Source organism: Castor canadensis, chromosome 17, assembly GCF_047511655.1.
Source record: "Castor canadensis chromosome 17, mCasCan1.hap1v2, whole genome shotgun sequence".
Taxonomy (NCBI): Eukaryota; Metazoa; Chordata; class Mammalia; order Rodentia; family Castoridae; genus Castor; species Castor canadensis.
This window is the reverse complement of record NC_133402.1, coordinates 2,153,067-2,180,789: the sequence shown is the minus strand read 5'-3', so window position 1 is coordinate 2,180,789 and position 27,723 is coordinate 2,153,067. Positions and strand designations below refer to the sequence as shown.

Genomic DNA, 27,723 nt, shown 5'->3' with positions numbered 1-27,723 from the left:
GGAGGCAGAGCATTACTGGGCACAAACTGCCCACTTTCTCTTTGATATCCATCCACACACAGGACAGTAAGTGCCACATATCATCCAGGCCACCTGAGCAGGTATATGAGAAGACAGGAGGTGCCATGACAGCTGAGACTTAAAGGACAGAAAGTATGTGTTTTGTTGTTACAGGGGGGTAGGGACACACAAAGTGAGACCCACTTCAATCACAAAGACAGTCAAAGGTGATGGCATTTCAGAGCAGTCATTTTTACTGCAGAACTATGTTGAATAGTTTCAATGTAAGGGACTCCAAGTCCTATCTCCCAAAACACCGGTCAGCCCATATGTGACATCAAAGTTCCTTCCCCCAGGGGAGTGCACATGTCCAGTCCACAAGCAGTGAGAAAAGGTAACTGGCTGGCCAGTCACACGCATAGTCCTGACACTCTCTCAAGGCTCATTCTGGAGCTACTGGGCTCAGGACTACACTAAAAGCCCAATAAAGAGGCATATAGCCGTTATTAACGCCCTAACCTCCAACCTAAGTGCCCTGATGTATACACAGATGTTCTTCATAGCCGGGGCTCTCAAGCAGGGTGGGTTTGTGCTGTAAGTGAGCCTTGCCAATGACTAAAGACATTTTGGGTAATCATAAATGTTGGAGGAGAAACTGTTATTGGCATCTAGTCAATAAAGGCAGGGATGCTGCTAAACATCCTAGAATAAAAGGACACTACCACAGCAAAGAATGAGCAGGCCCATGGCCAAAAGTTTCTGCTGAGAATCTGCTCTGACCTCACAGACTCTGCCGCTCCCCCATCAGGTTTTCAGTGGCTCCTCCCATCTTGGCACTATGCAGCCACTCCTCAAACCAGAAGGAAGAACAAGCACAGGTTGCTGGGACCCTTAAAGTGGGCAAGGTGCTGTCCAGTCTGAGAAGCACATTAAAAATGCTAATGCATTGTTTGCGAAATGATTTTAAAAAAAAAAACAAAACTTAGTTCTGCAGTACAGACAGTATAAAATGTCAATGCGATTCCTCAGAAGGGGTGTGAGTAAACTCAGAGATACTGAACTGCAGCAAACTGGAAAAGAACAAGCACACCAGGCACACTTCAGGTGCCAAGAGTCAGCCTACCAGAAGGCCAGGAATGGGAGAGGGGAGCAGCCAAAGAAGCTGTAGAAGTAGTGGGAAGAAAGCTGCAGGGACGAGGCCACACAGAGGCTGAAATGAGGGAAGCAGACACAACACTTTGAAGTGATATCATCACTTCCTCTGTAGCAGAGGGCGAGACATGCCAACCCAGCAAAGATGCCACAAACCCAAATGTCTGAGTGGAAGCTGTCCTAACCTAGCAGTGCCTCTCCAAAAGCAAATGTGGAAAGGTACCCAGGGTCCATGTCGGAGGAAATGCCACCCAGGCACCAGCCCTTGTTTTCTGGTCCAATTTCTCTTAGACTCCTGGCTCAGCTGGTCACAACACAAGTTTTGGCTGAAACTCTGCTTGACAATGCTATTTCCAAATGCCAGCCTCTGACATTTTACTTGCTGTAAGATTATACCCAATAATTTCTCTGATTTAAGTTTTGGTTTTTTGTTTTGTTTTGTTTTGTTTTTTAACTAACAAAGCAAGCTCTCAGCACAAACAGAGACAAAAGAAAGACACACCTAGGACCCGGGTCTGTTGCCATGAAGAACAGTTTCTTCCATGGTCCAAGAAGCCACCACAGAATAGGAACACAGAAACCTGCACGGAAAGAAGACCTGGCTGAGCCCATCCAACCCACAGATGTAGGAGCCTGTCTTGAGCAGCTATTTTCTGAAGGGTGAATCACCTTTCACTCAGTAGCCCACTAATTCAGCTGCAGGTAAAGGAGCACTAAACATCCTTCCCCCTCTGGGAGTATATGCTTAGCACTGTATACTGTGGGTAACCAATAAGCTGGGACAGAGACAGTAATTAGAAACACTGTATTTTGTATACTTCCCAGAGCCTGTTTTCTGCCCAGGTCTTTCCCGTGTGTAAACATTAAGGCACCTAATGCTAACACTTTCCTTTAAGATGCCTAGCAGCATCACTCAGCCCAAAGTAAAATTTCATTGAAAGGTTCAAAGGCAACAGAAAGTCTCTCCTTGAAGGTACACTTGGCACCTTAGTATAAATCAACATAAACAAATTGTCTTTCTTTGCTGTTGACACCTGTCTGAAACTATCAGCACGTTGTGGGCAGGTGCAGGAAGCTCTGGAGCCTGAGCTAAGCCGAACTTTGCTTCAGTTTGGTGGGCATCAAGTAGAAGACTCAGCCACAGTGAGGGGTCAGAGAGGCAACAAGATGCAGGGTTGCAGACTAGGGGCAGGGAGTGGCGCCAAACACACAGCAGGGCAGTACCTCCAGTGCACAGCCACCATGTCCCCCTACCTAAGATGCCATGACTCTGCTGCTCTCACCCTTGGGAACCTCTCCAGGCCTATCACCCACCCGGTTAAGTGGGCACACTGCACTGTTTGCACAGCTCACACATGTTCACAATTCCTGGAAGGCTTAAGGGAAGGATCCAGAACCTTAAACATACCTGCTCAGCTGCAAACAGCCCAGGGCACGGAGTGACTTCTGCAAGTATATCACATTTTCCAAATGCTTTTCTGTTATTTCATAAGCAAACTCATTTTGTTTGTCAAAGTTTCTTTTTTTTAAGGGCTTTTTTTGAAAATTACATAATATTTTTTAATTCAAAATTTCTTAAAGGAGGTAAATTAACTGTATTATTCATCCTGTTATTCAGCAAACAACACTGCCATGCTAACAAGGCTCTGAAAACATGACCAGAAGACATACTTCCTGCCCTCCTATTCCAGAACCATCCAGTTACAGTAGTGGGGTGGCTATGCAGACATGAATGAGTGATAGGAGAGCCCAGGGTAAACCCTGGCTGCTGTGGAGCTGGAGCACGGTCTGGCCAGGGGTTTACGTAGAGTGGACGAAAGGCCCAAGGAGGGTAAAGTCCCTTAGTTGGCAATGCAATGGCAGAGACACAGTCACATTCAGAATACGAAATGCAATAACAACTAAACATGCATCACACATTTTAAAGTTTCACCTCCCCTGAAGTTTCAAATCTAAAATATATCAGTCTTCAAACAAAAAAACATTTATTCTGAAATCCACATCCAAGCAACATATAGAAAGAACTCTTAGGTTTTTGAAGTAGCAACAATAGATGATATAATATAGATTCACACTCCTGTTTGTCCCTCATATGCTCTATGTGAAAGCAGAGTTTCCAGTACCTCGAAACACCTTCTACCATGTAGAGCCAATACAAACCCTCAAGTCCACAATGCCCACTAAGCACTTGCCTTGTGCCCTGTACTGCCCCAGCACTGAAAATACAGCAAAGAACAAAACCAAGCCCAGGTCCTCAAGAAGCCACAAAGGAGAAGAGGGATGGAACTATCTGGATGGAAGAGATGTGCTTTCAAAACTGATAATCAGAGAAGCAGAAGGTGACATCTGAGCAAACACTCAGAAGGAAAGAAAAGCCCCAAAGACATCAACAGAGAGTCCTTCAACAGAGGACCAGACAGTGCAAAGGTCCAGAAGCAGAAGCAGTTCAACTCACAGCAGTTTAGCCTGGCCACAGCACAGCCACCTCCAGATAGCTCCTGGATGTCAGACAGGGGTATCAGCACCCCAGAACACCTCTTTTGTGGTTGTTTTTGATACCCTCTGGACACCTGAAGCCGCAAGGGGAGAGCATGAGACATGGGGCCACTATAAGGGCCCAGGTACCTCCTAATACCAGCCTAACCATGGGCTCAAGCCACCCTCACAGTCATGCATCACCCCTGGGCTTAAGGACACTAGCCACCAGACTAGCCACTGTCACTCTTACGGGCATAATGATACAGGACCTGTCTACTGGCAGCCTTCTGTCTTGATGGAATTCTGCAATTTCCTTCCAGAGCATACCAGAAAAGCACCTCTCAGGGACCCTCCCCAGCGGAACCACATTTACAAGGTCAACATTGTGGTGCTTTTGCCTTTCCTTAAGTAAGTCCTATCTTGCTACCATGGCTGTTTTAATGAATAATTTCACTTCTGCAGTAAAATAAAATGACAGTTGCAATATTACCTCTCAAAGCATCAGCTATGAAGTGAAATGCCTAAGAAGAAAGCTATCTTCGAATATAAAGTCTAAACACTTGTTATTTTAAAGAGCAAATTTTGTAGCATTTGAAGGCAGGGATTAAGCTATATTCACAGCTGAGACTGTCAAGACGGTTGGCAGGACACATGCTGCCAAAGGCCCAGCTGCAGGGGAGGGAGTACCCTTTCTAGTCCTTGCCCTGCAGAGGCCCCACAGCTGGAGAACTCAGCTGATTCAGGTCCGGGGGTGAGTCACTCCCTCCAGACATATCCCCATCAGTTTGCCACCCACTTGGTGACCCGAAATTATGGTAAGTAAAGCTTTGTGGTTACTCAATAGCTTCTGAAATTTAAATCTCTCAAGAAATTAAAGCAACAAAACCCTAGGCATGCTAGCCTACAGTCCCCGTTCTTCCTGATAAATCAGAACACCTTACAAGAACTCACCAAGAACATGGTCTTCTGCCCATCCTGCAGGCACCTTGTTCTCATGAAAGCCAAGCCTCTAGTTACAAGCTAATCTCTGGCCTTTTCTACACACATGTGCACACCCCCAAATTCAAGCCAATGACACTGAACTAAGATTAGGAGCTTCAGCCTGCCTCACCAATATACTCACACCAGTAGCTGCCCTTGACTGTCCAAAGCCAAGGACTGTCCAGGCCAGTGTGGATCCTCCCCAATCCAGAGTCTCCTACCCACAATGCCCTAGCACCCACCCTTCCACAGCCACTCCCTAGTCCTGGTAGCTAGCCAATGTTCCCATCTGCAAGAGACCCCTCCTGTCCTCTCCTCTAGCTCCTGCATGGTTATCAGGTTGAGCTTTTGCGATGGCATCATTGCTGGGAAATATGAGACATGTCCAGGTACAGATCCACGGAGAGCAAGGAAGGATGAATGTCCTAAACTGAATTTAGCTAGTACAATCAGTGTCACTGACAACAAAATCCTTAAGGCTACCAGTACCACCTGTGGAGAAGTGGGTCTGGCTTGCCCCCACTGCATTCAACAGTAGCAGCAATGCTGCCACTGACTCCCTGAGCAGGACTCTCAGGCTGTTCCTGCTGCTCCTTTCCAGAGCAGACACTCAGGGTTCAGGAAGGAACATCACCTCTCTGCCAGTGTCTCTAATGGGAAAACAGGTGAGTTTTAAACAACTAACTTCTAACTGAACTTGTACAATAATAAACTGGGTATTTTCTGAGGACTTCAATTTGCCTCACAATTTATACATAAGAGTTTGAGATCTAATTACATTTTCATATTCACCAAAAACAAGCTCAAAAGTATACCTAGCATACTGCTCAGTTACTAATGAGTGTTTAAGAAAATGTCAATATATCAAAATACCCAGTGACCCACATTCAAAACTAATAAATGTTACAGACATCTGATTAACAAATAGATTAAAATGCAAACACATATGGAGGCAAAGGAAAACAAATAACCCAAGGATTTCTTCTCCATCTCCTTTCAAGTCTCACACACCAGATACCATCAGTCTTCCAAAGCTGCAGACAGCGCTTCACTAGCCCTTAGGAGACTAATTGTCAGGTACACAGAGGCTCATTTTGTTAAATGCAGAGCTGTATCTTTCTAAAGCACATCTCACAGTCCCTAATTACCTGGTGGCAAGGCAGCCTTGCACAGGGTTGATGACAAGTGGAGAAATGATATGATTCACCCAGGTTTCAGGGGTGGGGGAGTTAAGACTGAGGCCAGGGCAGCCTGGCCCATCCCAGGATATAGGCCCATTTAAAAGGTGCTTTCTTGTCCACGATGGCTTTCAGGTATTATGTTAGGGTAAGAGACTCATGGGTGGTTTTTCCACCTCTACTACGAAATGTAATTTAAACATTAAATAGATAATCACTGAGTACCCCCTAGGGGCCACACCACTACCTGAACCTAGGACTAAATAGAAAAGATAAGACCCATGGGTCTGTTAGCAGGTGAGAGGGGTTGAAATGAGGCAAGATGACTGACTGATGGTCTCCAGATTCCTCTGTATCTTTATCTTTTTAAGAAAGATAAAATGCAGCTGGAAGTAATAGAGCATGCTATAATCCCAGCACTAGGCAGGCTGAAACAGGATCCCAGATTAGAAATCAACCTGGAAGACACATAGCAAGTTTGAGGCCAGTGTGAGCTACTTACAACACCCTGTCTCAAAAAATAAGACAAACAAACAAACAAAAATCAGGCAAGAACTTTATAATGAATGAGCTTGGGGACTAGAGGAGTGGCTCAAGTGGTAAGAGTACCTGCCTAGCAAGTGTGAAGTTCTGAGTTCAAACCCCAGTACAGCCAAATTAAAAAAACTATCTTTGCAAACTGGTGCCACAAGAAACAGTCTCAGTCTCAGGGGGAGGCAACTGCTCTCTACACATCTGATACTTGAGCAATCCCAAGTAGATTACTGAGACATCTGGGCCCTAGGGTTTTGTGTCTTTCCTTCCTCTCCCCATACAAACCCGCTGAGGAAGAATCTAAGTCCTCCACAGCATCAGAATAAAGACATTCCATAGCTTAATCAATCATTGTAAAACTGCCTAAACCTTTTGCCTATGAGCCAACCCTAGGCTTGGAATGGACAACTCCACTAATTATAGCCTTAGGGCACTTGCTCTGCATAGCCTAGGATGCCACCTCTGCCACTCACTAGACACCAGTCACCTCTCTGTGACTCAAATTCTTCATTTGGAAGTCAGAGGGACAGTCGACCTCCCAAGCTTACTCTGAGAATTTGGTAAATTAATCTACGAGGAGCAACTGAGTAAGCCAACTTCAGGGGGAGCAGGCTATAAACACTTTTATGATTAAAAGTGACATCAAAGACAAATACATAAAATTTTTCCCACCACAAAGTAAGCCTCTCAAGGTCAAATGAAAGCCATCCCTTTTCCAAATCCTATTAATTTATCTGAAAGTAAAACTGCATTAAATACCAAATACCTACTGTATTAGGAGACCCAACTCTTTGAGAAAAAAAATCTTATTTTAAAAAAAGGCTGAGCCTCTTAACACACAGAAAAGAATCAAGACTGAAATAAGGACCTTCTATGGTCAAGATGCTGTCACGCAGTGTAACACTTCAGCCAGCAAAAGAAAGGATCCCAAACTCAAAATGCCAAGCTGCCTTTAAATGCCAACATGTGCTCTGGAGCCTGGAGCCCTGAAACTCTGGAATGCACTGCAACAGGTGCAGCTGGGGTGCATGCATGTATGCACACACACACAAGCAAGGCAAGTGGGAACATCTCTCTCTAAGCCCCTAGTTGTGGGAGGGCTAGGGATGTAAATCAGTGGCAGAACACTTCCCAGCATTGGGTTCAATCCCCAGCATGGAGGCAGAAAGCTATGAGAGATTGCCACAAAGTCCAACTAGCTCACCCCAAAAAAGATACCACTCCCAAGTAGGCTATGCTCATTGGAAAAGAACAAATTCTGGGAAAATCTTAATCTCACCCCAGGAAATTCCAAGCTACACCCAGCAAAGAAGACCAGAATGAGGCAGGGGTACTAGAAGAGTGACCACTGCTGCCTTCCCCTAACCCACAGGCTTCCACAATGAAAGATAACTGTGGTAGAATAACAAAATAGAAAACTGGGCCCAAGTTCTGAGTTTGTAACTTACTCCTAGGCAAGCTACTTTCTCTCTGAGCCATAATAATTACCCTTCTATAAAATAAGGTTGATGGCATGGACCCACCCCAAGGGGGCTGATGGGTGCTACACCAGTCAGCAGCAGAAGCATTTTATAGAGTCAGGTATGTCATTCACATAACAAACCCCATGGCAGTAGGAAACTGGTAATCTTCCTGTGCTCATACCACTGACCAGTGACTAAATGATCTTCCCCCTGACCACAGGCCTATGAGGAGCTAACCCACAAAAGGCAAGCCAGCTATCAAAGGTCTTATACAGTGCAACACACAGCACAATGTAGTTTGTCCCAACCAGTGTGGAACCATATGCAAATGAGTGAAGACCAGAAAGTAAGACTGCTTCTATTGCTGGGTGGAAGATCGCAGTACTACCAAAAAACAAACAAACAAACAAACAAAGGACTGCTTCTATTGCCCATGAAAGGAGGGAAAAACACTGGGTGAGCGACCTCCAGGGACCCATTGGCTTCCACCAGAGCCAGAATAGGTGTAGAAAATAAGGTGGGGACTGCCAGCTGCCTATGGTGTAGTTCTACAGGCTCAACTTTGTATTTCACTGACTTATATCTCTTCAACATTAGCTTTGTAAACCTATCAGCACAAACAGCAGAAAACACTAAAATGCAAGATTTTTTTGCATGAATGTGATGCTTTATTTCCTGTACTTTGGAACTGCCTAAAAACTTAAATACCATTAGGTTCATTAACATAAAGATCAGGATGGGCACATGTGAATCTGTTTCATTTTCATTCTTTAAACCCTGTATCATATATACCCCTTTTAGATACAACTTTACTATTGGTTAAAACAAAATTAATAAAATGCCATTTTTCTCTACTTCTCAAAATAACATTTTAGTACATGCTTATTGTTTCCAATGTACTCTTCAAAGCATTTTACACATATTATCACAGTCTTCAAAACCACTCGGAGCTGAGCATGGAGGTGCAGCCCTATAATCCCAGCACTGGAGAGGCTGAGGTAGGCCTGGGCTACTACAGAGTGAGTTCAGAGTCACCTAGGACTATATAGCAAGACCTTGCCTGCCTCAAAAAAAAAAAAAAAAAAAACCTCACTGTGATGAGTGGGTAACCATTCTCATCCTTTTTACAAATGGAGACTCAAGGCATAGAGCAGGTCCTTATTCACAATCATACACCCAGACCATATTCAATTCTGAAGCAGAATTCAACTGCAGAGTGGAGTGGAGCTCTCAACCCTCCCAGTTACCAGAGAGCCCATCCATCTACCTGAGGCTGACCCTGAGTGAACCAGGAGGTGGAGAAACTGGCAGCATGTAGTTATTAACACCTGGTTAAACCTCAGGCCTACCCTTATGACCTGGCCAATTCCTTCACAGAATCTAAGCCAAAGTAGTCAGAAATTGAAATGGAGATTTATATCATTAAAATACTCACTAAGCTGGGTGCAGTGGTGCACATATGTAGTGGCAGCTACAAGGGAGAAAGCAGGATAGGATTGCTTGAGTCCAGGATTTTGAGGACAGTCTGGGCTACCATAACAAGACCCTGTTTTGAAAAACAAAAGCCAGGCGCTGGTGGCTCATGCCTACCATCCTAGTTACTTAGGAGGTAGAGATCAGGAGGATCTTGTTTCCCAATCCAGACAACTAGTTCTTGAGACCCTATCTTGAAAATACCGAATGCAAAAAAGGGCTGGCAGTAGTGGCCTACCAATGCTTGGCAGGGTAGCAAGCATTGAGGCCCTGACTTCAAACCCAGTACCATCAAAACAAACAAAACAACAGAGTGTTTTGCAGCCACTGCAAGGGCAGTTTTAAAGAAAAATGCATGTTAAAAAAAAAAATTAAGAGAAGCCAGGCAGTGGTGGTTTAAGCCTGTAATCCTAGCTACTTTGGAAGTTGAGAAAGAGAAGGTCATACTTCAGGGCCAACGTGGGCAAAACATTCACAAGACCCCATCTCAACTAAGCTACATGAGAGGCTAAGATCAGAAGTTCCAGGCCAACCTGAGCAAAAAAGTTCTCAATACCCCATCCCAACAGAAAAAACTAGGTATGGTGTGCATGCCTGTCATCCCAACTATGGCAGAAAGCATAAGATAGGAAGATTGTAGTCCCAGTCAGCCCTGGTAAAAAGTGTGATCATCGAGCTTCAAAGCCAGCCCAGGCTTTGTGAGACCCTATCTCAAAAAAAAAATTCACAAAAAAAGGGCTGGTGGAGTGGTTCAAGGTGTAGGCCCTGAGTTCAAACTCCAGTATCTCGGAAAAAAAAAAAGACAGAAAGGAAATATATCAATGAGTTAACCATGATGATCTCTAAGGGAGGGAAGGCCAGCTCTCCCAGGTTCCAGGCAACTATTAACCTTGAGAGATGCAAAGGACAAAGAGTGGCTCATCAGGCACAGGTGGCTCATGCCTGCATCCTAGCTACTTAGGAGGCTGAAATGGGGAGGATCAGGTTAGAGGCCAGGCCATTCAAGTAGTTGAGACTCCCTCTCCAAAATAACCAGAGCAATATGGGGACTGGAGGTGCGGCACAAGTGGTGCACCTGTTTTGCAAGTGTGAAGCCCTAAATTCAAATCCCAGTCCCACCAAAAAGAAAAAGAGTAGCCAAGGCAAGGTCAGCAGGAACAGTACCCAGAACAGTCTCTGGAGAGCAGAGGATACAGCAGGAGGGAGTTCCTGGTGAGCAAGAGTCTCTAAAGGACTTTATCAATGACCCACCCATGAGAGCCACTAAATCCTGCCTGGACACTGGTAAGACCCTGTGGGCCTATAACCATTTTGAACTTCCAGGTTTATTTGTTCATTCATTCCAAAAGGGCTCCTTTGGAATAAATGAATGAACAGTAAGGAATGTTTGCTAAAGAATAGATGAATGAACTAGTATCTTTAGGATGCAGCTCCACATGGCAAAGAAATCATTAACTACTAAGCTGTATCAAAAACACAGCAGCACTTCAAAGATAATTAATCCAATCTATAGACTTAAGATTGCATTTCACAGCCAAATAACCTTGAATAAAATTTAGAATGAATGTGCATTTACACACTTTACTTAGCCAGATATCTATTCTTAGCCAGAAAATAATTATCAATTGGCGCTTAGGTTCTGCTTCGCTAAAATTAATAATTTAACATGTTAAAGGTGACAACAACAAAAAATTGAGTTTCTAATCTGAAATCATATTAGTTACACACCACTTAAATACAAATCTTTCCTTGAGAATGAAATTAATTTAGCAAATGTTTTTCCCCACAATCTAGCCTAGGAATCAGATGCTATCTCAGGGCCCACAGGTGCCAAGCACATCCTCTCTGCCTTGGTGCCTTGCCTTATTCCCCATCCCTGCCCCAGCATTTATAAGAACCTCCTCAGCCCCCATGACTCACGTCACACACTGAGATGAAATCTGGCACACACGGGAGCACCTGTTGTGCAGCAAGAACATTCCTCTTTGGGGTCCCAGACCACCTAACCCACCCTGTGCCCACTGTCTGGCCTACAACTCCCCTTCAAAGACTGTGTTCTGCTGTACTGAGATCCCTCAGCACCTCCAGCCCTGTCCTGCTACAGCTATCCTGGTCACATGCCTCTCATTCACACTGCTCACACTGACTAGCTCTGCCTTCCTTCCTCAACTCTGTCCTGCAGGCCAACAGGTTGTGCATCACCCATGTAAGCAACATCTCCCTGAGCAACGTGCAAGATCTCTGGGAGCAGCAAATGGAACGAACTGTAAGAAAGTTCCAGAGTCCTGAAGCTATTCTCTGCTTGAAATAGGAGAAAAACAAAAACTGCCCTCCAGAATACTACTGGCCATGTGAGTAAAGGAACCCCTTCCAGTAAGCTCACCATCACAAAGGAGAGACTGGGTGCATCTACCTGGTCCCTGAAAAGGTACCAGAAACACATGCTCTTCTTTCTGCGCTCCTTACCTGCAAATTCTGAATGAAAAGCTTCTGACTGGGGTCAATAATGGCCAAGTGAGCCAAGTGTAGTGGTGCACAACTGTAATCCCAACACTCAGGAAGCTGAGGCAGGAGGATCTGGTGTTCAGGGGCAGCCTGGGCTACATAGTTAAGACCCTGTCTCAAAAAAAAAAAAGAAAAAAAGACACAGAGACTTTATCCCAACGTTTATTATGTTCATGGCTAGGTACAGAGGAGAACTTCAAAACATCCTCAGCATGTGCAGAAACATCTATTTGGAGCCAGAAGCTGTAGCTTACACCTGTAGTCCTACTCAGGAGGCAGAGATCAGGTAGATCACAGTTAGTCCTGCCCAGGCAAAAAGTTCATGAAACTCCATTTCAACAAATAAAAAAAAAACTGGGTGTGGTGGCATGCACTTGTCATCCCAGCTACGTGGGAGGCATAAATAAGATCACTGTCCAGACTAGCCTGGGCAAAAACTAAGACCCTATTTGAAAAATAACTAAAGCAAAAGGGCTGGAGGCATGGCTCAAGTGGTAGAGTGCATTCCCATCAACTGAAAGGCCCTAGGTTCAAACCCCAGTACGAACAAACAATGACATTCATTAACACCTCCACCAAACAGCACTTTAAGAGTTTAGTTATGAGAAACTAGGAAGAAAGGGAGGGCAGTAGGTCAACCTGGGATTCCACCTTCTAGCAACCAACTTAGAGCACCTAACCACAGTCCAAAGGCCCACCCTTTGAGGACTATTAAGCCCACTGCCAGCCCAGCAGCCACTATTTTCCCCAAAGTACTGTCCCGTTATATTCATGCCCTTGTCTATCTTCCTACCTAATTCCTACCTTCCTACCATCCTGTCTCTGCTGTGGCTGTGTGGAAAGAAGTCTGGAGGGGAGACTCTGTAGCTGGGAGTAAACAAACTAAAGTCCTGGCTTTCCTGAAATGCCTGTCTTCCAAGTTTTGCACTTGGAAGAAGAAATGCCTGTCTTCCAAGTTTTGCACTTGGAAGAACAAAGTCCACCCTTGGTTCACTCTAAGTCTCAAACAAGGCTAGGCGTGGTAGACATACCTGTAATTCCAGCTATTCAGGAGGCTGAGGCAGAAGGACCAAGCATTCAAGGCTAGCCTGAGCAACATAGTGAGACCAGGTTCTTTAAAAAAAAGGAACCTAAAAGGCTCAAAGTAACAGCCCCCAGATTCATCTGCGACTCAAGGCAAAGGTCTCTGGAAAATAAACATTTCAGCTTTACCTGAAAGAAAACAAGCTTGAGAATACGACCACAAAGATCACAAAGGCCAGAGGATGTAGACTCACTTCCCAGCACCCAGAGAGAGCAACAGACTGAGCATGTAGAAGTAGAGCAGATGTAACCCAAACAGCCACCTCCAAATGCTCCAGGAGACACAAACTTGGCCCCAATCAGAAACCAGTTGTCAGCTGGGTGCTGGTGGCTCACACCTATAATCCTAGCTACTCAGGAGGCAGAGGATCAGAAGGATCGCCATTTGAAGCCAGCCTGGGCTGATAGCGACCCTATCTCTGGGGAGAAAAAAAAAAAATCACATAAAAGAGCTGGTGGAGTAACTCAAGGTGTAGGCCCTGGTACAAACCCCAGTACTAGTAAAAAATAAAAGTTACATTACTTGGGGCTGGCAGAGTGGCTCAAGTGGTAGAGTACTTGCCTCGAAAGTGTGAGGCCCTGAGTTCAAATCTCAGTACCACAAAAAAGAAAAAAGAAACCAGTTACGCTGCTGGGATGTCTCTGTTCTGTACAGTGCCCTGGAAGCATCCAGCCTGAAGATGGTGGTCATCAGGAAAAAGCCTGGACCCATGCCAGCTCTGATCCTATCCTAGATCAGAACTAGTGTCAGGATATAGAAGATGCATAAGCAGGAGGGTCCCTTTCAAAATTACAACATTTACAATGAAGTACACTGCAAGTATCAGAGAACTAACACAGGCTTACTTTTAGTAAAGTAAAATGAATTTTGTTTAACATCATCAGTGATAATATCACGTACAGTATGTAGAGGGCACCTCACCTCCATAAGATTCTTCCTAACCCCATAAGCTGTCTAATCACAATAAAACATCAAACAAAGCCAAACTGTGGCTACAAAATGCCTGACCAGTATTTAAAAGTATCGAATAAGGAAAAATAAGGAAGGTCATACATCATGGGAGGCTGGGGAAATATGATCACTAAATGCAATGTGCTAACCCTAACCTAAATGAGATCTGGAACAGAAAGAGAACACTAGTGAAGACTGCTGAAATCTCAAACCAGTCTGTAGTTCCATCAATATGGAACTACATATTGATATTGTAGTGTGGTCCTGTGTAAATGTCATGGTTTTGTAAGGCATTAACATTAGGGAAAGTTGAGCTACGATGTTATGGAAACTAAATATTCCAAAATAAAGTTTACTTTTAAGATGATTTTGTTTAGAAGCTTCACCCAAATTTAAAGGATCTGAAAACACCCAGGGCCAATGTTCAATGTTAATTTGAAGAATGTAGAGCTACTGAAGAAAAATAAGATTAGGAAGAAAAAAAAAGTAATATAGAAAAAGTAGCCAGGTGTTGATGGCTCACACCTATAATCCTAGCGACTCAAGAGGCAGAGATCAGGAGGATCACAGTTCACAGCCAGCCGGAGCAAATGGTTTGTGAGACCCTAACGCAAAAACACCCTTCACAAAAAAAAGGGCTGGTGGAGTAGCTCAAAGTGTAGGCCTTGAGCTCCAGCTCCAGTACCAGGGGAAAAAAAAAAAAAGTTTAGCATGAATTATGAATTTCTGTTCTTTTTTTCATTGAGACAGTTTTGCTTTGTTGAGCAGGCTGGCCTCCAACTCAGGATTCTCCTGCCTCAGTCTCAGCCTCTGGAATGCTGGTATTACAGGCATGAACTATGCCAGATTTGTCATGAATTCCTTAATACCACCAACTTCTTGGACTTGTAGTGTCCAAAAGTCTCAGAGTTTGAAAACAAACCCAGTTTCCAAGCAAAAAAAAAAAAAAAAAACCAACTGTAGCAAACAAAGAGGGCATCCTAGCCTGGGAACTTTCTTCACTCTTGGCCATGTCCCAGCTCAGGTAACTCAGGCCTCTCTCTCCCCTCTCTTCTTGGTTGTTCCTCTCCACCTAATGGGTCTACCCTGTGGCCCAGGGCCTTCCTGTGCATCCCTCTGGAAAAGCCCCATGAAGGCTGGCCTTGTCTTTTGGCAGGGTATTATCCTTGCCCCTGTAATGACCATACTGTTAACTGTTTCCCTTCAGGCCCTGGAGCAGAGCTGTGGTTGGCAGGGCTCACAGGACAGAAATGCCATGCAGACTGTCCCATTAAGTAGTCATGGTCTTTTTCATCCAATAATTTCTTCGGGTCAGGAACACAGAGCCCATTTTTTTTCATAACCACTTATCCTAAGTCACCCACCAGCCTTCCTTGCCCCTGTGCCCCAGACACACTGTGCTCAGTGCCAGGAGCATCTGCACAGGAAAGTCTGCTGAACCTTAAAACAGAAAACAGCACCATTCAGATGAGTTGTTTTGTTTTTTGGAATGATAATAAAATCCATTCACAAATAAAATCTATATTTAGATGCACATTTTAAAAATTGTATATCTGATAATAACCAGCTATGTACATACAATCAGAAGACTGTAATTTTGACCAATGAAAAAACACCATGAAAGAAAAATATCAAACTGCAGAAAGAAAAAAATGAGTTAACAATGGAAAGAGCACACAGTAAATGCTAGGACTTCTGAGACAGTGCATAGAAGGAGCACCACATTCTTCTCAGCCTGGGTCCAGAGTAAATCACAGCCCACTGGCAGGAGACACAGGACAGCTAAGTGCCCACTCTCAAGGAAGGAAGTCAGGTATCAGCAGCTAGCCCAGGAATAAGCAGCTATCATGCTTCTCAGCTTCTAACATGCCTGCTTCTCCAGTCTGACTGCTATGACTCTGTAGAGCAAGCCTTCCTAAGAAAAGGCTAAGCAAAGCTAGTGCTCAGGCAATCCCCCCAAGGCCAACCTATCCACATCACTGCCCAAAGAAGAAATCCACAGGTGCTACTCACCAGCTAGTGTTGGCATACTGGCTCTGACATTTGATGTAGCCTGCTCTTTCCCTAGAATGATGGGGCTCTCAGCACCCACTCACTGAACATTGTGCATAGATATATGGCAGAAAACCCTGAGCTGAGGTGGGCTGCTCTGACCCTGAATGCTGGGATCCCCCAGGACCACTAGCTGCACAACCATCCTGGGGTGGGTGTAGGTGTTGCTCCACAGGTAGCTGACTACACCTACCCACAGTCACGTGCTCCTCTTTTCACCACAGAACACCTTAGAAATTAAAATCAAGGCCAGGGAAAAACCATCTTGGATCTTGCCCAAAGTGACAGAGACTACCAGAGTCAGCCCCTATGCCAGGAAAGAAAAGCAACTTCAGGTCAGAAGGGCTGCTGGATGATTAAATCCTCAGGATCTTTAGAGAAACGGCTCTCTTCTGAGGAGTGAGATGTGGCTTGGGGATGCATTTCTAGGACAAGGCTCTTTTACAGGTTAGAAGCTAGAGGTACAGCCAGGTAAAAACAGTCATCCACGTAGTCCTCACCTGCAAGGCAGCAGGTTCAGTTCACAACACTAAATTCTGCTAATCTAGGCTGAATCCAACATTTGATGGTCAAAACTTTCTGGGAAGGGTTCTAGTATACAAAAGAACCAATGGCTTTGAAATATAACCTTTCAAGGGCCAGGTAGGTCCTGGTGAATGAAAATCTAGAAGACAACGAGGTGCTAGGTTGTCCGTGTCATCTAGTGAGCTCAAAATTCAATTATCAGACAAGTACCCCATGTCACAGCTCAAAAACGATAAGCCCAGGCTACCAAGTCGCTCTTTACTTCTTGGGGAGAATCACAAAGACTTGTGTGGACATGCCTCAGGGTGAAGGTCATATGGGGACAAAGTACGTGCTAATATTTGGGGCAGAAGATACAACCCTCTCAATCCAGATGCTGGGCTGTAAAGCACTGATCACCAAGGGCACACACCCTAATGTCAGAGCAGCCATACTCTGGACAGCAAAGGCTCACAGGAAATGGGTTAGGGCAGACAGCCCAACCTCCTCTACATTAGAGATTCTCCCAGTCAGGGAACTGAGAACTAGACCCCTCTTCCGCAAAAAGATGCAAGGAAGTATCATTCTGACATTAAGATTATTTTTAATTTTAAATTTCAATATAGCCAAATGTTCTGTCACTCAGTTATACAAACAACAACCAGTCATCTCCCTTTTCAAAGGTAAAAATTTAAAACACTTTAAGAATACCAACCATGACCTTCTTTTCCTCATTTTTGATCTTCAATAATACCCTAAACCTACGAAGAATCTATGCACTAATTGACCTTTGTACAGAGACTAAGCTATTTGTGATTAGTAAACATGTTCATAGTATAAAAATTAGTAAACTCTGACAAAATACAAAAGAAAGAACAGCATAACTCCTCACTCATTAATGTAGGCTGCACATGGTGAACGTATTCCAAAGAGTACAGTACAGAGGGGGAAGACATTTCATAGTGGAGAAAACTGACAAAGGCTGACTAAGCCAGGTGATCAAGGTCAACATCAGTAGTGACACAAGACTTCAACAGCATGTACCCTTGATGACATACGATGAAAATGATACCTTACCTCCCCAAACTTTCTCTCAAAAACCTATAACCCCAGTCTAATCAGGAGCAAAACATCTGTCAACAAAGGGGCATCCTTTGTTTCTGACTAGTACTCCTTAAAACTGTCAAGGTCATCAAGAAGCAACAAACAGCCAGGGTACCAGTGGCTCACAGTTGTAATCCTAGCTACATGGGAGGCTGAGAATGGAAGGACTGAAATTCTAGGTCAGCCAAAATAGTTTGTGAAATCCTGTATCCAAAATTACCAGAGAAAATGGACTGGAGGTATGGCTCAAGCTGTAGAGTGCCTGCTTTGCAAGTATGAACCCCTGAGTTCACATCCCAGTTCTACCAAAAAAAAAAAAAAAAAGAGATGGACTCCTAGAAAAGAAAACTAGGCGATTCTCCCAGCACTCAGGAAGGCTAAGGCCAGAGGATTTTGAGTTCAAGGTCAGCCTGGGCTACATTAAAAAGAAAAGAGGAAGGAAGAAAGATCAGGCAGGGAAGGAGAGAGGGAAAGATAAGAAAAAAAAAAAAAAGAAAACTTTAAATAGGATGTGGTGGCTCGATACTATAATCCCAATACTCAGGAGGCTGATGTTGGAGGTTCCCAAGTTCTAGGCAGCATAAGAATACCCTATCCGGACAAAAAAAGAAAAGACTACTTAGAGGATTCTGAATAAATTATGGACTTCGGTTTATCATGTTTTGTTTGGTTTGGTTTGGTGGGACTGGGGCCTGAATTTAGGGCTTCACACTTACAAAGCAGGCAATCTAAGCTTGAGCTAGTTTGAGGCCAGCCTGCGGGGGAAAAGTTAGTGAGACACCCCCATCTCAATAAAACAAGTCAGGTGTGGTGACACCCACCTGTCATCTAAGCTAGTGGGGAGGTGTAGGTAGGAAGATAAGGGTCCAAGGCCCCTGGGCAAAAAAAGCAAGCCCTAACCTGAAAAACAACTAAAGCTGAAGGTATGGCTCAAGTAGAGTGCCTACCAGGCACTGAATTCAAACCCAGTGCCACCAAAAGAAAAAAGTAGTAGGGCCTAGGCATGCAGCTCAGTGGTAGGGCACTTGTTTAGCAAGCTTAAGACCCTGGGTATGATCCCCAGGATCCCTCCCCCCAAAAAAAGTTTCATCTGAGCTGGTGTAGTGGTACATACTTGTAGTCCCAGCTACTCAAGAGGCTGAAGCAAAAGGATCTTGAGTTTATAGCCACCCTAGGCAAAATAATGAGACTACATATCTTACAAACTAGAAAAAAATAAGGTGTTAGTAACAGAACTGAGAGTATGTCTCAGTGGCAGAATGTACAGGCACTGGATTTAATCCCCAGCACCACAAAAAAAAAATATATAAATAAAATAAAAGTTAAAAATAGAGGAAAACAGCCAGGCACTGGTGGTTCATGCCTGTAATCTTAACTATGTCGGAGGCTGAGATCAGGAGGATTGCAGTTTGAGTCAGCCTAGGCAAACAGTTCAAGAGATTCCATCTCCAAAATAACCAGAGTAAAATGGGCAGGTGTGGCTCAAGCGGTGAGTCCCTACTTTGCAAGCATGAAGACATGAGTTCAAAACCCCAGTAGCACAAAAAAAAAAAAAAAAGGAAGAAAGAAATAGAGGAAACTAGGTGCAGGGTACTTGGCCACTCTCTGTATTGTCTTTCAATGTTTTCATAAATCTAAAACTGCTAAATTGAGTATATGGAGTCTCTATTCCCATTTCCTTCTTGGAGAGCAGGAAATGTTTCTCCCTTTCCCCCCATTTCCCCCCAACTCTTATCCCGTTATACTAAATCTCTTTCCTAATAAACTTTACTACTACTTTTACTACAAAAAAAATGAATTTTTCTAAAAAGGAATAAAGACTCATCCTCTATACATTATCTCCTAAGTAGTAGTCTTGCTATAAACACTTATCCTGAATCTAATCTAATGAGGACACAAGGAGACAAATCCAGACTGTGGAGCATTCTAAAAACAACTAGCCTGGAATTGTTAAAAAATACCAAGGTGCAAAGAGTGATGCATGCTTGTAATTTCAGTACTCAGAAGGCTGAGGCAAGAGGATGGAGAGTTTGATCCTAGGCTACAGTGAGACTCTCTTTTAAAAAAAAAAAAAAAAAGGTAAAATTTTAGATTAAAGGAAAAAATAATTCTTGTGGAGTTTTTAGGTTGGTTTTTTTTTTTTCCCCCTGATGGGCCTCTCACTTCATTTGACTCAAACTCAAAGCTTTAGTTATTTTTCCAATAGAGTCTCATGTTTTTGCTGGAGGCTGGTCTGGACCTCAGTCTTATTTATGCCTTCCACATAGCTGGGAATGACAGGCACACACCACCACTCCCAGCTTTTGTTTTGTTTTGGCGGTACTGGGGTTTGAACTCAGAGCCTCACGATTGCTAAGCAGGAGCTCTACCACTTGAGCCACTCCACCAGCTCCCAGCTTTTTGGTTGAGGTGGAGCCCCGCTAACTTTTTGCCCAGGCTAGCCTCGAACCAAGAACTTACTAATCTATGCCTCCCCCACATAGCTGGGATTACAGGTATGAGCCACCACACCAGGCCTTCTTGTTATTTTCTCTAAAAGACAGCTATAATGAAGTTTTGGGGCACCACAGGGGAAAAGGTACAGATGGCCCAAGTATTAAATAATGCTGTGTTGGGCTGACTGCCTTAGGTGTGACTATGAGACAAGGTTGCAAAGGAGATACTTCTATACTCAGCACATGCAGAAGCCAGGATGCTAGAGTGAAATACTATCGTGTCTGCCACTCATTTTCAAATGGTTCAGTAAAATAGGAATAGAATGCAAATTATAGAGGTCAGAGGGCATATACAAGCAAATATGGGAAAGTTAACAACTGGCAGAATCTACCTGAAGGGAATATAGATATTTGTTGTACTAGTGTTTCAGATCTTTATTTTTTTTTTTAACTTTTGAGGTTAAAAATTAGAGGGAGAACATCTCTCTCTGGGCTGGATAAACTTCCATAGAGGAGGGGCCAGGACTAACTGATTCAGCTTCCCCACTGCTAGTGGGAACACCTGGTCATGATGCTACTAGCCCAGCCACCCGCTACTCATGTCCTGTGCAACCCTCCTTCAGGCCTTAGCAAAATTCTACTAGGCGTAGTGCTTTGCAATCAGGTCTCTTCACCTAGAACCTGTAGCCATCTCTCGGGATACACTGGGACTCGCCACGGTGTCCACCCCACCTCTGGCTGAGATAGACTCAGGGTATTTCCAATTCTTCCCTATTTCAAAGCTGTGATAAATATTCTAGTAGCAAAATCTCTCACACACCTCAATTATTTCCTCAGCTTATGTCCCCAGAAACTAAACAGGTGAATCAAACAGTCTACCTACCTGAATACATACTGGGGACTTAACACACACACCCCTTGGCAAAAATGGAAATTTAATTTCCAGCCTCGTCCTCAAACAATAGGTAACACATTTTCACTTATTAATCTGGCAAAGTGGTATTTCTTAACTGTGGTAATATAGATAAATATAACATTAAATTTACCAGCTAACCATTTCTAAGTGTACAGTTCAGTGGAATTAGCAACACAGTTTTGTACAATATGGTAAAGTGTTTTAAAATTATCTACTTTGGGCGGGAGGAGTAGCTCAAGTGGTAGCGTGCTTGCTTAGCAAGCATAAGGTTTGAACCCCAGTACCACAAAAAAAAATCCCCACAAACCATCTACTTTATAAAAATGTTTTGTTATAGTATAATACACACAGTAAAAAGAGGGCTTTAGCCAGGCACTTGTAGTTCCCACCTATAATCACAGCTACTTGGGAGGCCGAGATTGAGAGGATCAAGGTTAGAGGCCAGAGTGGGTAAATAGTTTGTGAGACACCCCCCCACCTCCAAAATAATCAGAGCAAAATGGACTACAGGTGTGGCTCAAACAGTCGCGTGCCTGATTGGCAAGTGCAAAGCCCTGAGTTGAGTTCAAACCCCAGTCCTACCAACACCACCCCCAAAAAAGGGGTTTTTTTTGGGAGATATTATTAGGGTTTAAACTGAGTGCCTTTGTGTTTCGAACCACACCTCAGCCCTAGAACCACCAATCTTCCATGAAAGATGAAGAAGCAGGACGTGGTCTGGGCATCTATCTACGTATTTCTGTGCTGGGGATGGAAGCCAGGCCTCGTGCACGCTAGGGAAGCGCTCTACCACTGTGCTCCTCCGCCAGCCCTGGGGGTCAGTGTTTTCAACCATCTGACTCATCACTGGTAGAATGCCTTCAAATTGAGCATTAAATAACAACAGTTTATGGTGAGACCCTCTACCTCACATACATTTATAGCTCTGAACTAGGGAAAGTTAGACATGATTTTGTTAATTAAAAGCAAAACTGTAAGACAAGCAGGCCTGTGAGCAATATACCACAGGATGCCCAGTCATGAGAGCCATGAGCAGAAAGTGAGAAAAGAGCAAGAGGAGCCACTTAGAGGTCTGGGCTTTGAAAACCAAGGCCACAAGAGTGCAGAGCTCATCCTAGAGAAGCAGACATAACACAGAACAGAATCTAGTACAGCCCCAAGACCTGGGCAAGGGGCGGCTACCACAAAGCAGGCTGGTCAGACAAGGCTGTACACCCACAGGGGGTTTCCACAGAGGGGGATTTCTTCAGGCAAAAAGGAGAGCCTGGAAATGACAAGAACCACTGAGAACAGGGCAGCCATCAATATCCTGGGCACATGGGCTGGATGTCTGAGACACTGGGAGAAGGAACAGTGACAAACCAGGAGGGGAATAGATGGGGCATAAACACTGGCACCTGGGGATCTAGCCAGCAAGTCCTTGGAGAATGCTCCCTTACCAGGGAAGGGGGAAGAAGGAAGGAAGGGTCAAGAGCCAGAGCATGGAGGGATAGCACAGAAGGTCAAATGCACTGCACCTCCCTCTGATCCAGTGAGGGTGACCAGGCACCATACCTAGGACTCAGGCTCCAGAGTAACATTGGGAGGTACAATGATCATGGTAATTTCTGTTCCCTGCACTCCCACACTCTCTCCCATTCCAGGTCTTCCAAACTGAAAAGATAGCTCAAGCCCCTGCCTCATACATTTCCACTGCATGTCAAAGACTTGGTTAAGAATTTCAGGAAGCTTCAAAATTTCTCTGCAAATCTAACCGGCCGTCTCTGACAGCATCCAATACCCAGCTGTCACTTGGAGCTACAACTTTCTACTGCAGTAAAGTCAGTTCCAAAAGAGAAAAAAATGCCTAAAGACAAGAACTTTAACAATTAATTCACTGTAAAAACTATGCTTTTAGCTGGCTGAATTCTGTCTTAAATCCTGCTGAGACAACCAGCCCTCCCTGAGGTGAGCAGACCTGCCACAGTCTCCTGGGCACATGGAAGATGTACACCTCCAGAACCAACATCCTTGGTATCTAAACAGAACTGCAAACCACATCTTTATATATTTTGATTCCCTTCAGGCTGCAAGCTGATTTGAAACAGACTAGGCCAAGTCCTTAGCACAGAGGCTGGCACAGAGGGCACTGATCCAGTCTGAGGAATGAAGGAAGTCACCAAGCCACCCAAGAACCACACACCCACCTTTATCAAGCCCCTTGGCAAAACTCCAGGTGGAAAACACACACTCATGCTCACTAGTGCCCTGCGAAAGTCAGGCTTGTCCTTTTTTTAATATATAGAATCTGTAGGACTGGCAGCTCTAGCTTTTGTGGGTCTCTGTATAATCCAACTATCTAAACACAGTCCTGATTCAGGATTGAATCCAGTGTTCTGATAAGGGATTTGAAACCCATAAAAGAGTCAATCCCACTCGAGAGGCAGACATCAGGAGGATCAAGGTTCAAAGCCAGCCAGAGCAAACAGTTTGAGAGACCCTATCTCAAAAATACTCAGTACAAAAAAGGGCTGCTGGAGTGGCTCAAGCAGTAAAGCACCTGCCTAGCAAGCATGATGACCTGAGTTCAAACCCCAGTATCAACAAAAAAAAAAAAAAAAATCAATCCCTTCACAAGTTCAAGGCCAGCCTGGACTACAAAGCAAGAAAAAAAGAACTGCTCCCTTGTAATGAATTTAGTGTCTATGCTTTTTTATGCGTGTTGTGTGTAGGAGAGGGTATCACTATGCTGCCCAAACTGGTCTTGAACTTATGAGCTCAAGTTATTCTCTTGCCTTAGACTTCTGAGTAGCTTCGATTACAGGCATGAACCACCATGCCCCACCCAGTTTTAAGTATCTCTCTTAACACACTCAAAACAACTTGACATTTCTTCAAATAAAATTTTCAGTTTAAACATTAGGAAATCTTTCTGGACTAACACAAATGAAAACAGATTATGTACAACTATATAAATGCAACCAAGGTCAAGTACAGAAGCCGACCACAACAGTAATCATGAACCCAAACAGGCCTTTCTCCTCTCAGCGAACACATTCCCCATGACTCTGAGAGAATGCATTCTGCCTATGACCTAGCTGTTGGGGACTGAATGCACAACCTGTTCACAACATTCAAATAACTTTTTTTTTTAAAAGGTCCTGGGGTCACACCAAACAAGTGAAGAATGTGATCCAGTCACAGAAGAATGCACGACTGAGAAGACCTGAGCAATACATGTCCAAAACTTACAGTTTCCACACCAGCACTTCCTCCCCCATGCACTGCCCTTTGAACCTCCCTTCAAAACAGCTGCACTGTGCACCCCACTGCCACCTGTCATCCTGCAGAAAAGCCTGCAACACGCTCGCACAGCATTGGCCTCACACCTGTCTGCACCCAATGTTCCTCAGCATCAACTTGCTCTCCTCAGAGAACTAAAAACCATGTGGGATTCTGTCCAAGTCCCTCCACAGAAGGCACTCCTTGGGAAGGGGAAAGCACATGCTAGGTACCACTATCCTCCAAACACAACATCTCAGTACAGCGCCTGCCTACCAACTGCAACGACTTGGGTTCAAACTCCAGTACCACAGGAAAACATATACACACACTCATCATCATCGTCATCTGAGATGGAACTGGCTACTTCTAGCCCTCGATTCTGCAGCACTTCCCAGCTAATCAGAGACTTGCCCAACCCCACCCCTTACCAGGGTAAATCAGCTACCCAGGAGCACCTCAAACCTGCCTCAGGTGGCTCAGAAGATTAGGACACAGATTGAAAAGGGGAACACATGTGTCCAGAAGCCACCAGTCCCTCCTCTCCAAAACTATGAAGGCAGCCTAGAGGTCAAGATCAGCCTTGAGGACCCAAGGCTTCTTTCACTCTGCAGGCTGCTACTATGATCCTTCTCTTAAACCAACATCAGAAGTGGAAAACAAGTTCTCACTTCCACTTCTTACTAGTATTGGGACCCTCACCTTGCCAGCTTGGTAGCTACTACTGGGGCATCACTACTGCCAAAAATGCATCATGCTCCATGGCAGACAGGCAACATGAGGAACAGCTCAAGGAATGTGACAATCAGAAGCCACTTCTTTCCATATTTTCTGCCTTTCCTTTGCCTTTCCCCATAGATGCAGCACCTTGCAAAACACAGAGTACCCAAGGGTGTTCTGGGAGCTGCCCCACCCAATACCCCATTTCTCCCTCTAGCAAAACTGAAGCACATTCCTTTTTTCCAATGGGAGGGTTCCAAGCCTAAGCCCATAGAGCATCAGCTCTCAATGAGGATGAACCACAACTTCTTTCCAAACAGCTGCTCTCTGACAGCATGCAGCTGAAACAGGCAGCAGAGGTCAAAGACTGCAGCCATCTGCCCAAAGAAATGTATTATGTCTGTACTTGCACATGGAGGTGACCCCCTATCCCAGCATGGCACAGGTAAAACACAACTCAACCAATGCAAAGACACTCTAAGCAGTAACACTGAGGACTTCCTCACACCAAGTGCTGCGCTGCATGGCAGACCCTCCCTTGGAGGGTCCTCACATGATGGACATTGTGACACCGGGGTCTCTACCAAATCACAGTCTGCTATTTTCAAGGCAGTTATCGGTCCCTCTCACCTCACTTTAAAATGGGAATGGTATCTCCCTCACAACGTGGTCTAAATGAAGTACATAGAAAAGTGCCTGCCTTAAATGGGACTTACAGCCTCTGGCCCCCTTAGTGGCAGATTGAGCTAGAAATTTTCCACCTTCTCAGCTCATATTACTCCCCCTTTTGCTTGTACAAGTACAGACTCGTGGGACAGTTCATTGGGACGGGGCTTCTCAGTGCCAGCATGCCAGATTAAAGTCAAAGTGCAAGGCTACTTGAACTGTGCACATCTACCTTTCTTCAGGTGAAAACCCAACATTGGGACTGTCTCTGCCATTACTGACAGGACATATGGCATATTCTCACACATGAGCACGTCTAGATGACAAAGATGAAAAGCCTAGTTCCTCTCACTTCCTTATGGGTAAGTCTATCCTCTGGTCTGTGCCTTCTGACCACCGGAGCCCAGTGTTTTTCCCCTAAAAAAAGCTGTGTGATGTGAAGTAAACTCCAAATGTCCATAATACGGAAGTACCAAAGCCATGAGAAACTATGCTCTTTTCCTCTTCCCACAGACACCATCAAATACACACCTTGCATTGCAACAGCATCACCGTGTGAAAGTTCACTTTACAAACGTTAGTGATGACGGTCACCCCGGTCTCCACAGAGGTTACGCTGGAGCCTAATTCTGCATGCTAACCCAGGTATCCTGGGGTACAGCCACACATGTTGCATTTGAAAAGTCAAAGACGTTTCGCCTTTCACCATTTTTCTCAACTGGACAGGTCCTCCTTCAAAACTTTGGATTAATTATCACCCATTTCTGCACTGCAAGGCTGTAAACTATAGTACATGAGCTGCAGAAAGCTCAAAAGCCACCTGAAGTAGTAAGAATTCGGTGTAATTGCATTCTTCTCAGAAAAAGAGCCCATATCTTCCCTCAGATTCTCAACAGGGCTCATGAGCCTCCAAAAACCTTAAGAACTGCTACCACAAGCCGCTTCCTGAAAGATAAGAGGCTAACTGAGCTTCATGGGTCTTCCTCAATGAAGGAATCCCTGCGGTGGTAGGAACTGAAGCCAGGGACTTGTGCATGCTAGGCAAGCACTCCACCACCGAGCTACACCCCCAGTCCTTTTGAAGCAAATCTTACTAGCTGTCTGACGTTTTCCCATCACCCACTTCACATCGCACACCACACGGTGTACGTGCTCATACCACCCACCAAAGGCTCCAGGACTTAACAGAGAAATTATAAAAACGCTGATACTTTTGGCAACACAAGGAGAACATAGAAACATTTCACCCAACAAGTGGTTGGTTTTTTGTTTTGTTTTGTTTTGTTTTGTTTCCCCCTTAAAACCCCTCCTCCCTGTCAAACTCACGTTCCCCTCAGCAGGGCCTCCGAGCCCGGCTTCCCGGGGCTTCCCAGCTCACTGAGCAAAGCCACGGGCAGGAGGAGCGCCCAAATCTCCGCCTGAGAGAAGCGCGTCCCAGACCACCCTAATCAAGAATCTGGAAACTGGGCCGCCAGCATCAGGTGCTCAAAGCAGGAACCCGCACCTTCTGCTTCCCGGGATGCAGCTCCAAAGTGAAGGCCGGGGGCTGCTCCTCCGCAGGCAGGACCGCAAGGTGAGCCCAGAGGCTCTACTCCAGGCTGCGCTGAGCCGAAAACAAACTTTCCAGGCACTTCCACCCCGACCGACCGGGTGACAACTCCCGGCCTCCCCCGCCCTCCGCGTCTGTCAGCGCCCCCGGCCGCCCGGCGTCCGCCCCAGCCGGGGCCAGCGCTCCCCGCGGCAGCAGAGCGGCGCCCCCGGCCGGCGCCAACGGTCCTACTCGCCGCCCGGCCGCAGGTGAGGCGCCGCTCGGCCCGCAGCACCGGGCCGCCCCGCCTCGCCGGACCCGGACGACCGCCACGCTCTCGGATAACGGGCCGGCGCGTCCCGCCACCGCCGCGCGCTCACCAGCTGGCTGGTGGTCCTGGCCATGGACCCCGCTTCGGCGCGGGCGCCTCCCCCGCAGCGCTGCGCGGCTCGGCGCCTCCTCAGCGTTCTCCTCCCCGCGGCGGAGCCCCAGCAATGGCCGCCCTCATCCTGCGCCCGCCCCGCCGCCCGCCGCCCGCCACCCCCGGCGTCGCCCCGCCCCCGCGCAACGCCAGGCGGGACTTCCGCCGTGTCGTCGACGCTGCCGGCACCCACTGGCCACTTCCGACGTCGCTCGCCGCGGCTCGTGCGGGCCCCGCCCCCGCCCCGAGCCGCATTTCCGGGTTGGGGCCCGACCCGCCTGAGGAGGGGGGCCCCGGCGCGAGCCAATCCGGGGCCG

At 45.6% G+C, this 27,723-nt stretch overlaps 1 protein-coding gene across 2 annotated transcripts in view; it reads right to left on the bottom strand.

The window, feature by feature from the left end:
- Pdpk1 (3-phosphoinositide dependent protein kinase 1) overlaps positions 1–27,504 on the bottom strand; it is an 81,827-nt gene extending 54,323 nt beyond the window's left edge. The window contains exon 1 of one of the 2 annotated variants that reach the window (XM_074059168.1): positions 27,366–27,504. In XM_074059168.1, the coding sequence (XP_073915269.1) occupies positions 27,366–27,389 (24 nt within the window). In that variant the 5' untranslated portion in view covers positions 27,390–27,504. Of the gene's footprint in view, positions 1–1,654; positions 2,604–27,365 lie in introns of those variants that run through there. The other variant, XM_074059169.1, reaches the window with a different exon arrangement.
- Between the last annotated feature and the right edge of the window lie 219 nt (positions 27,505–27,723).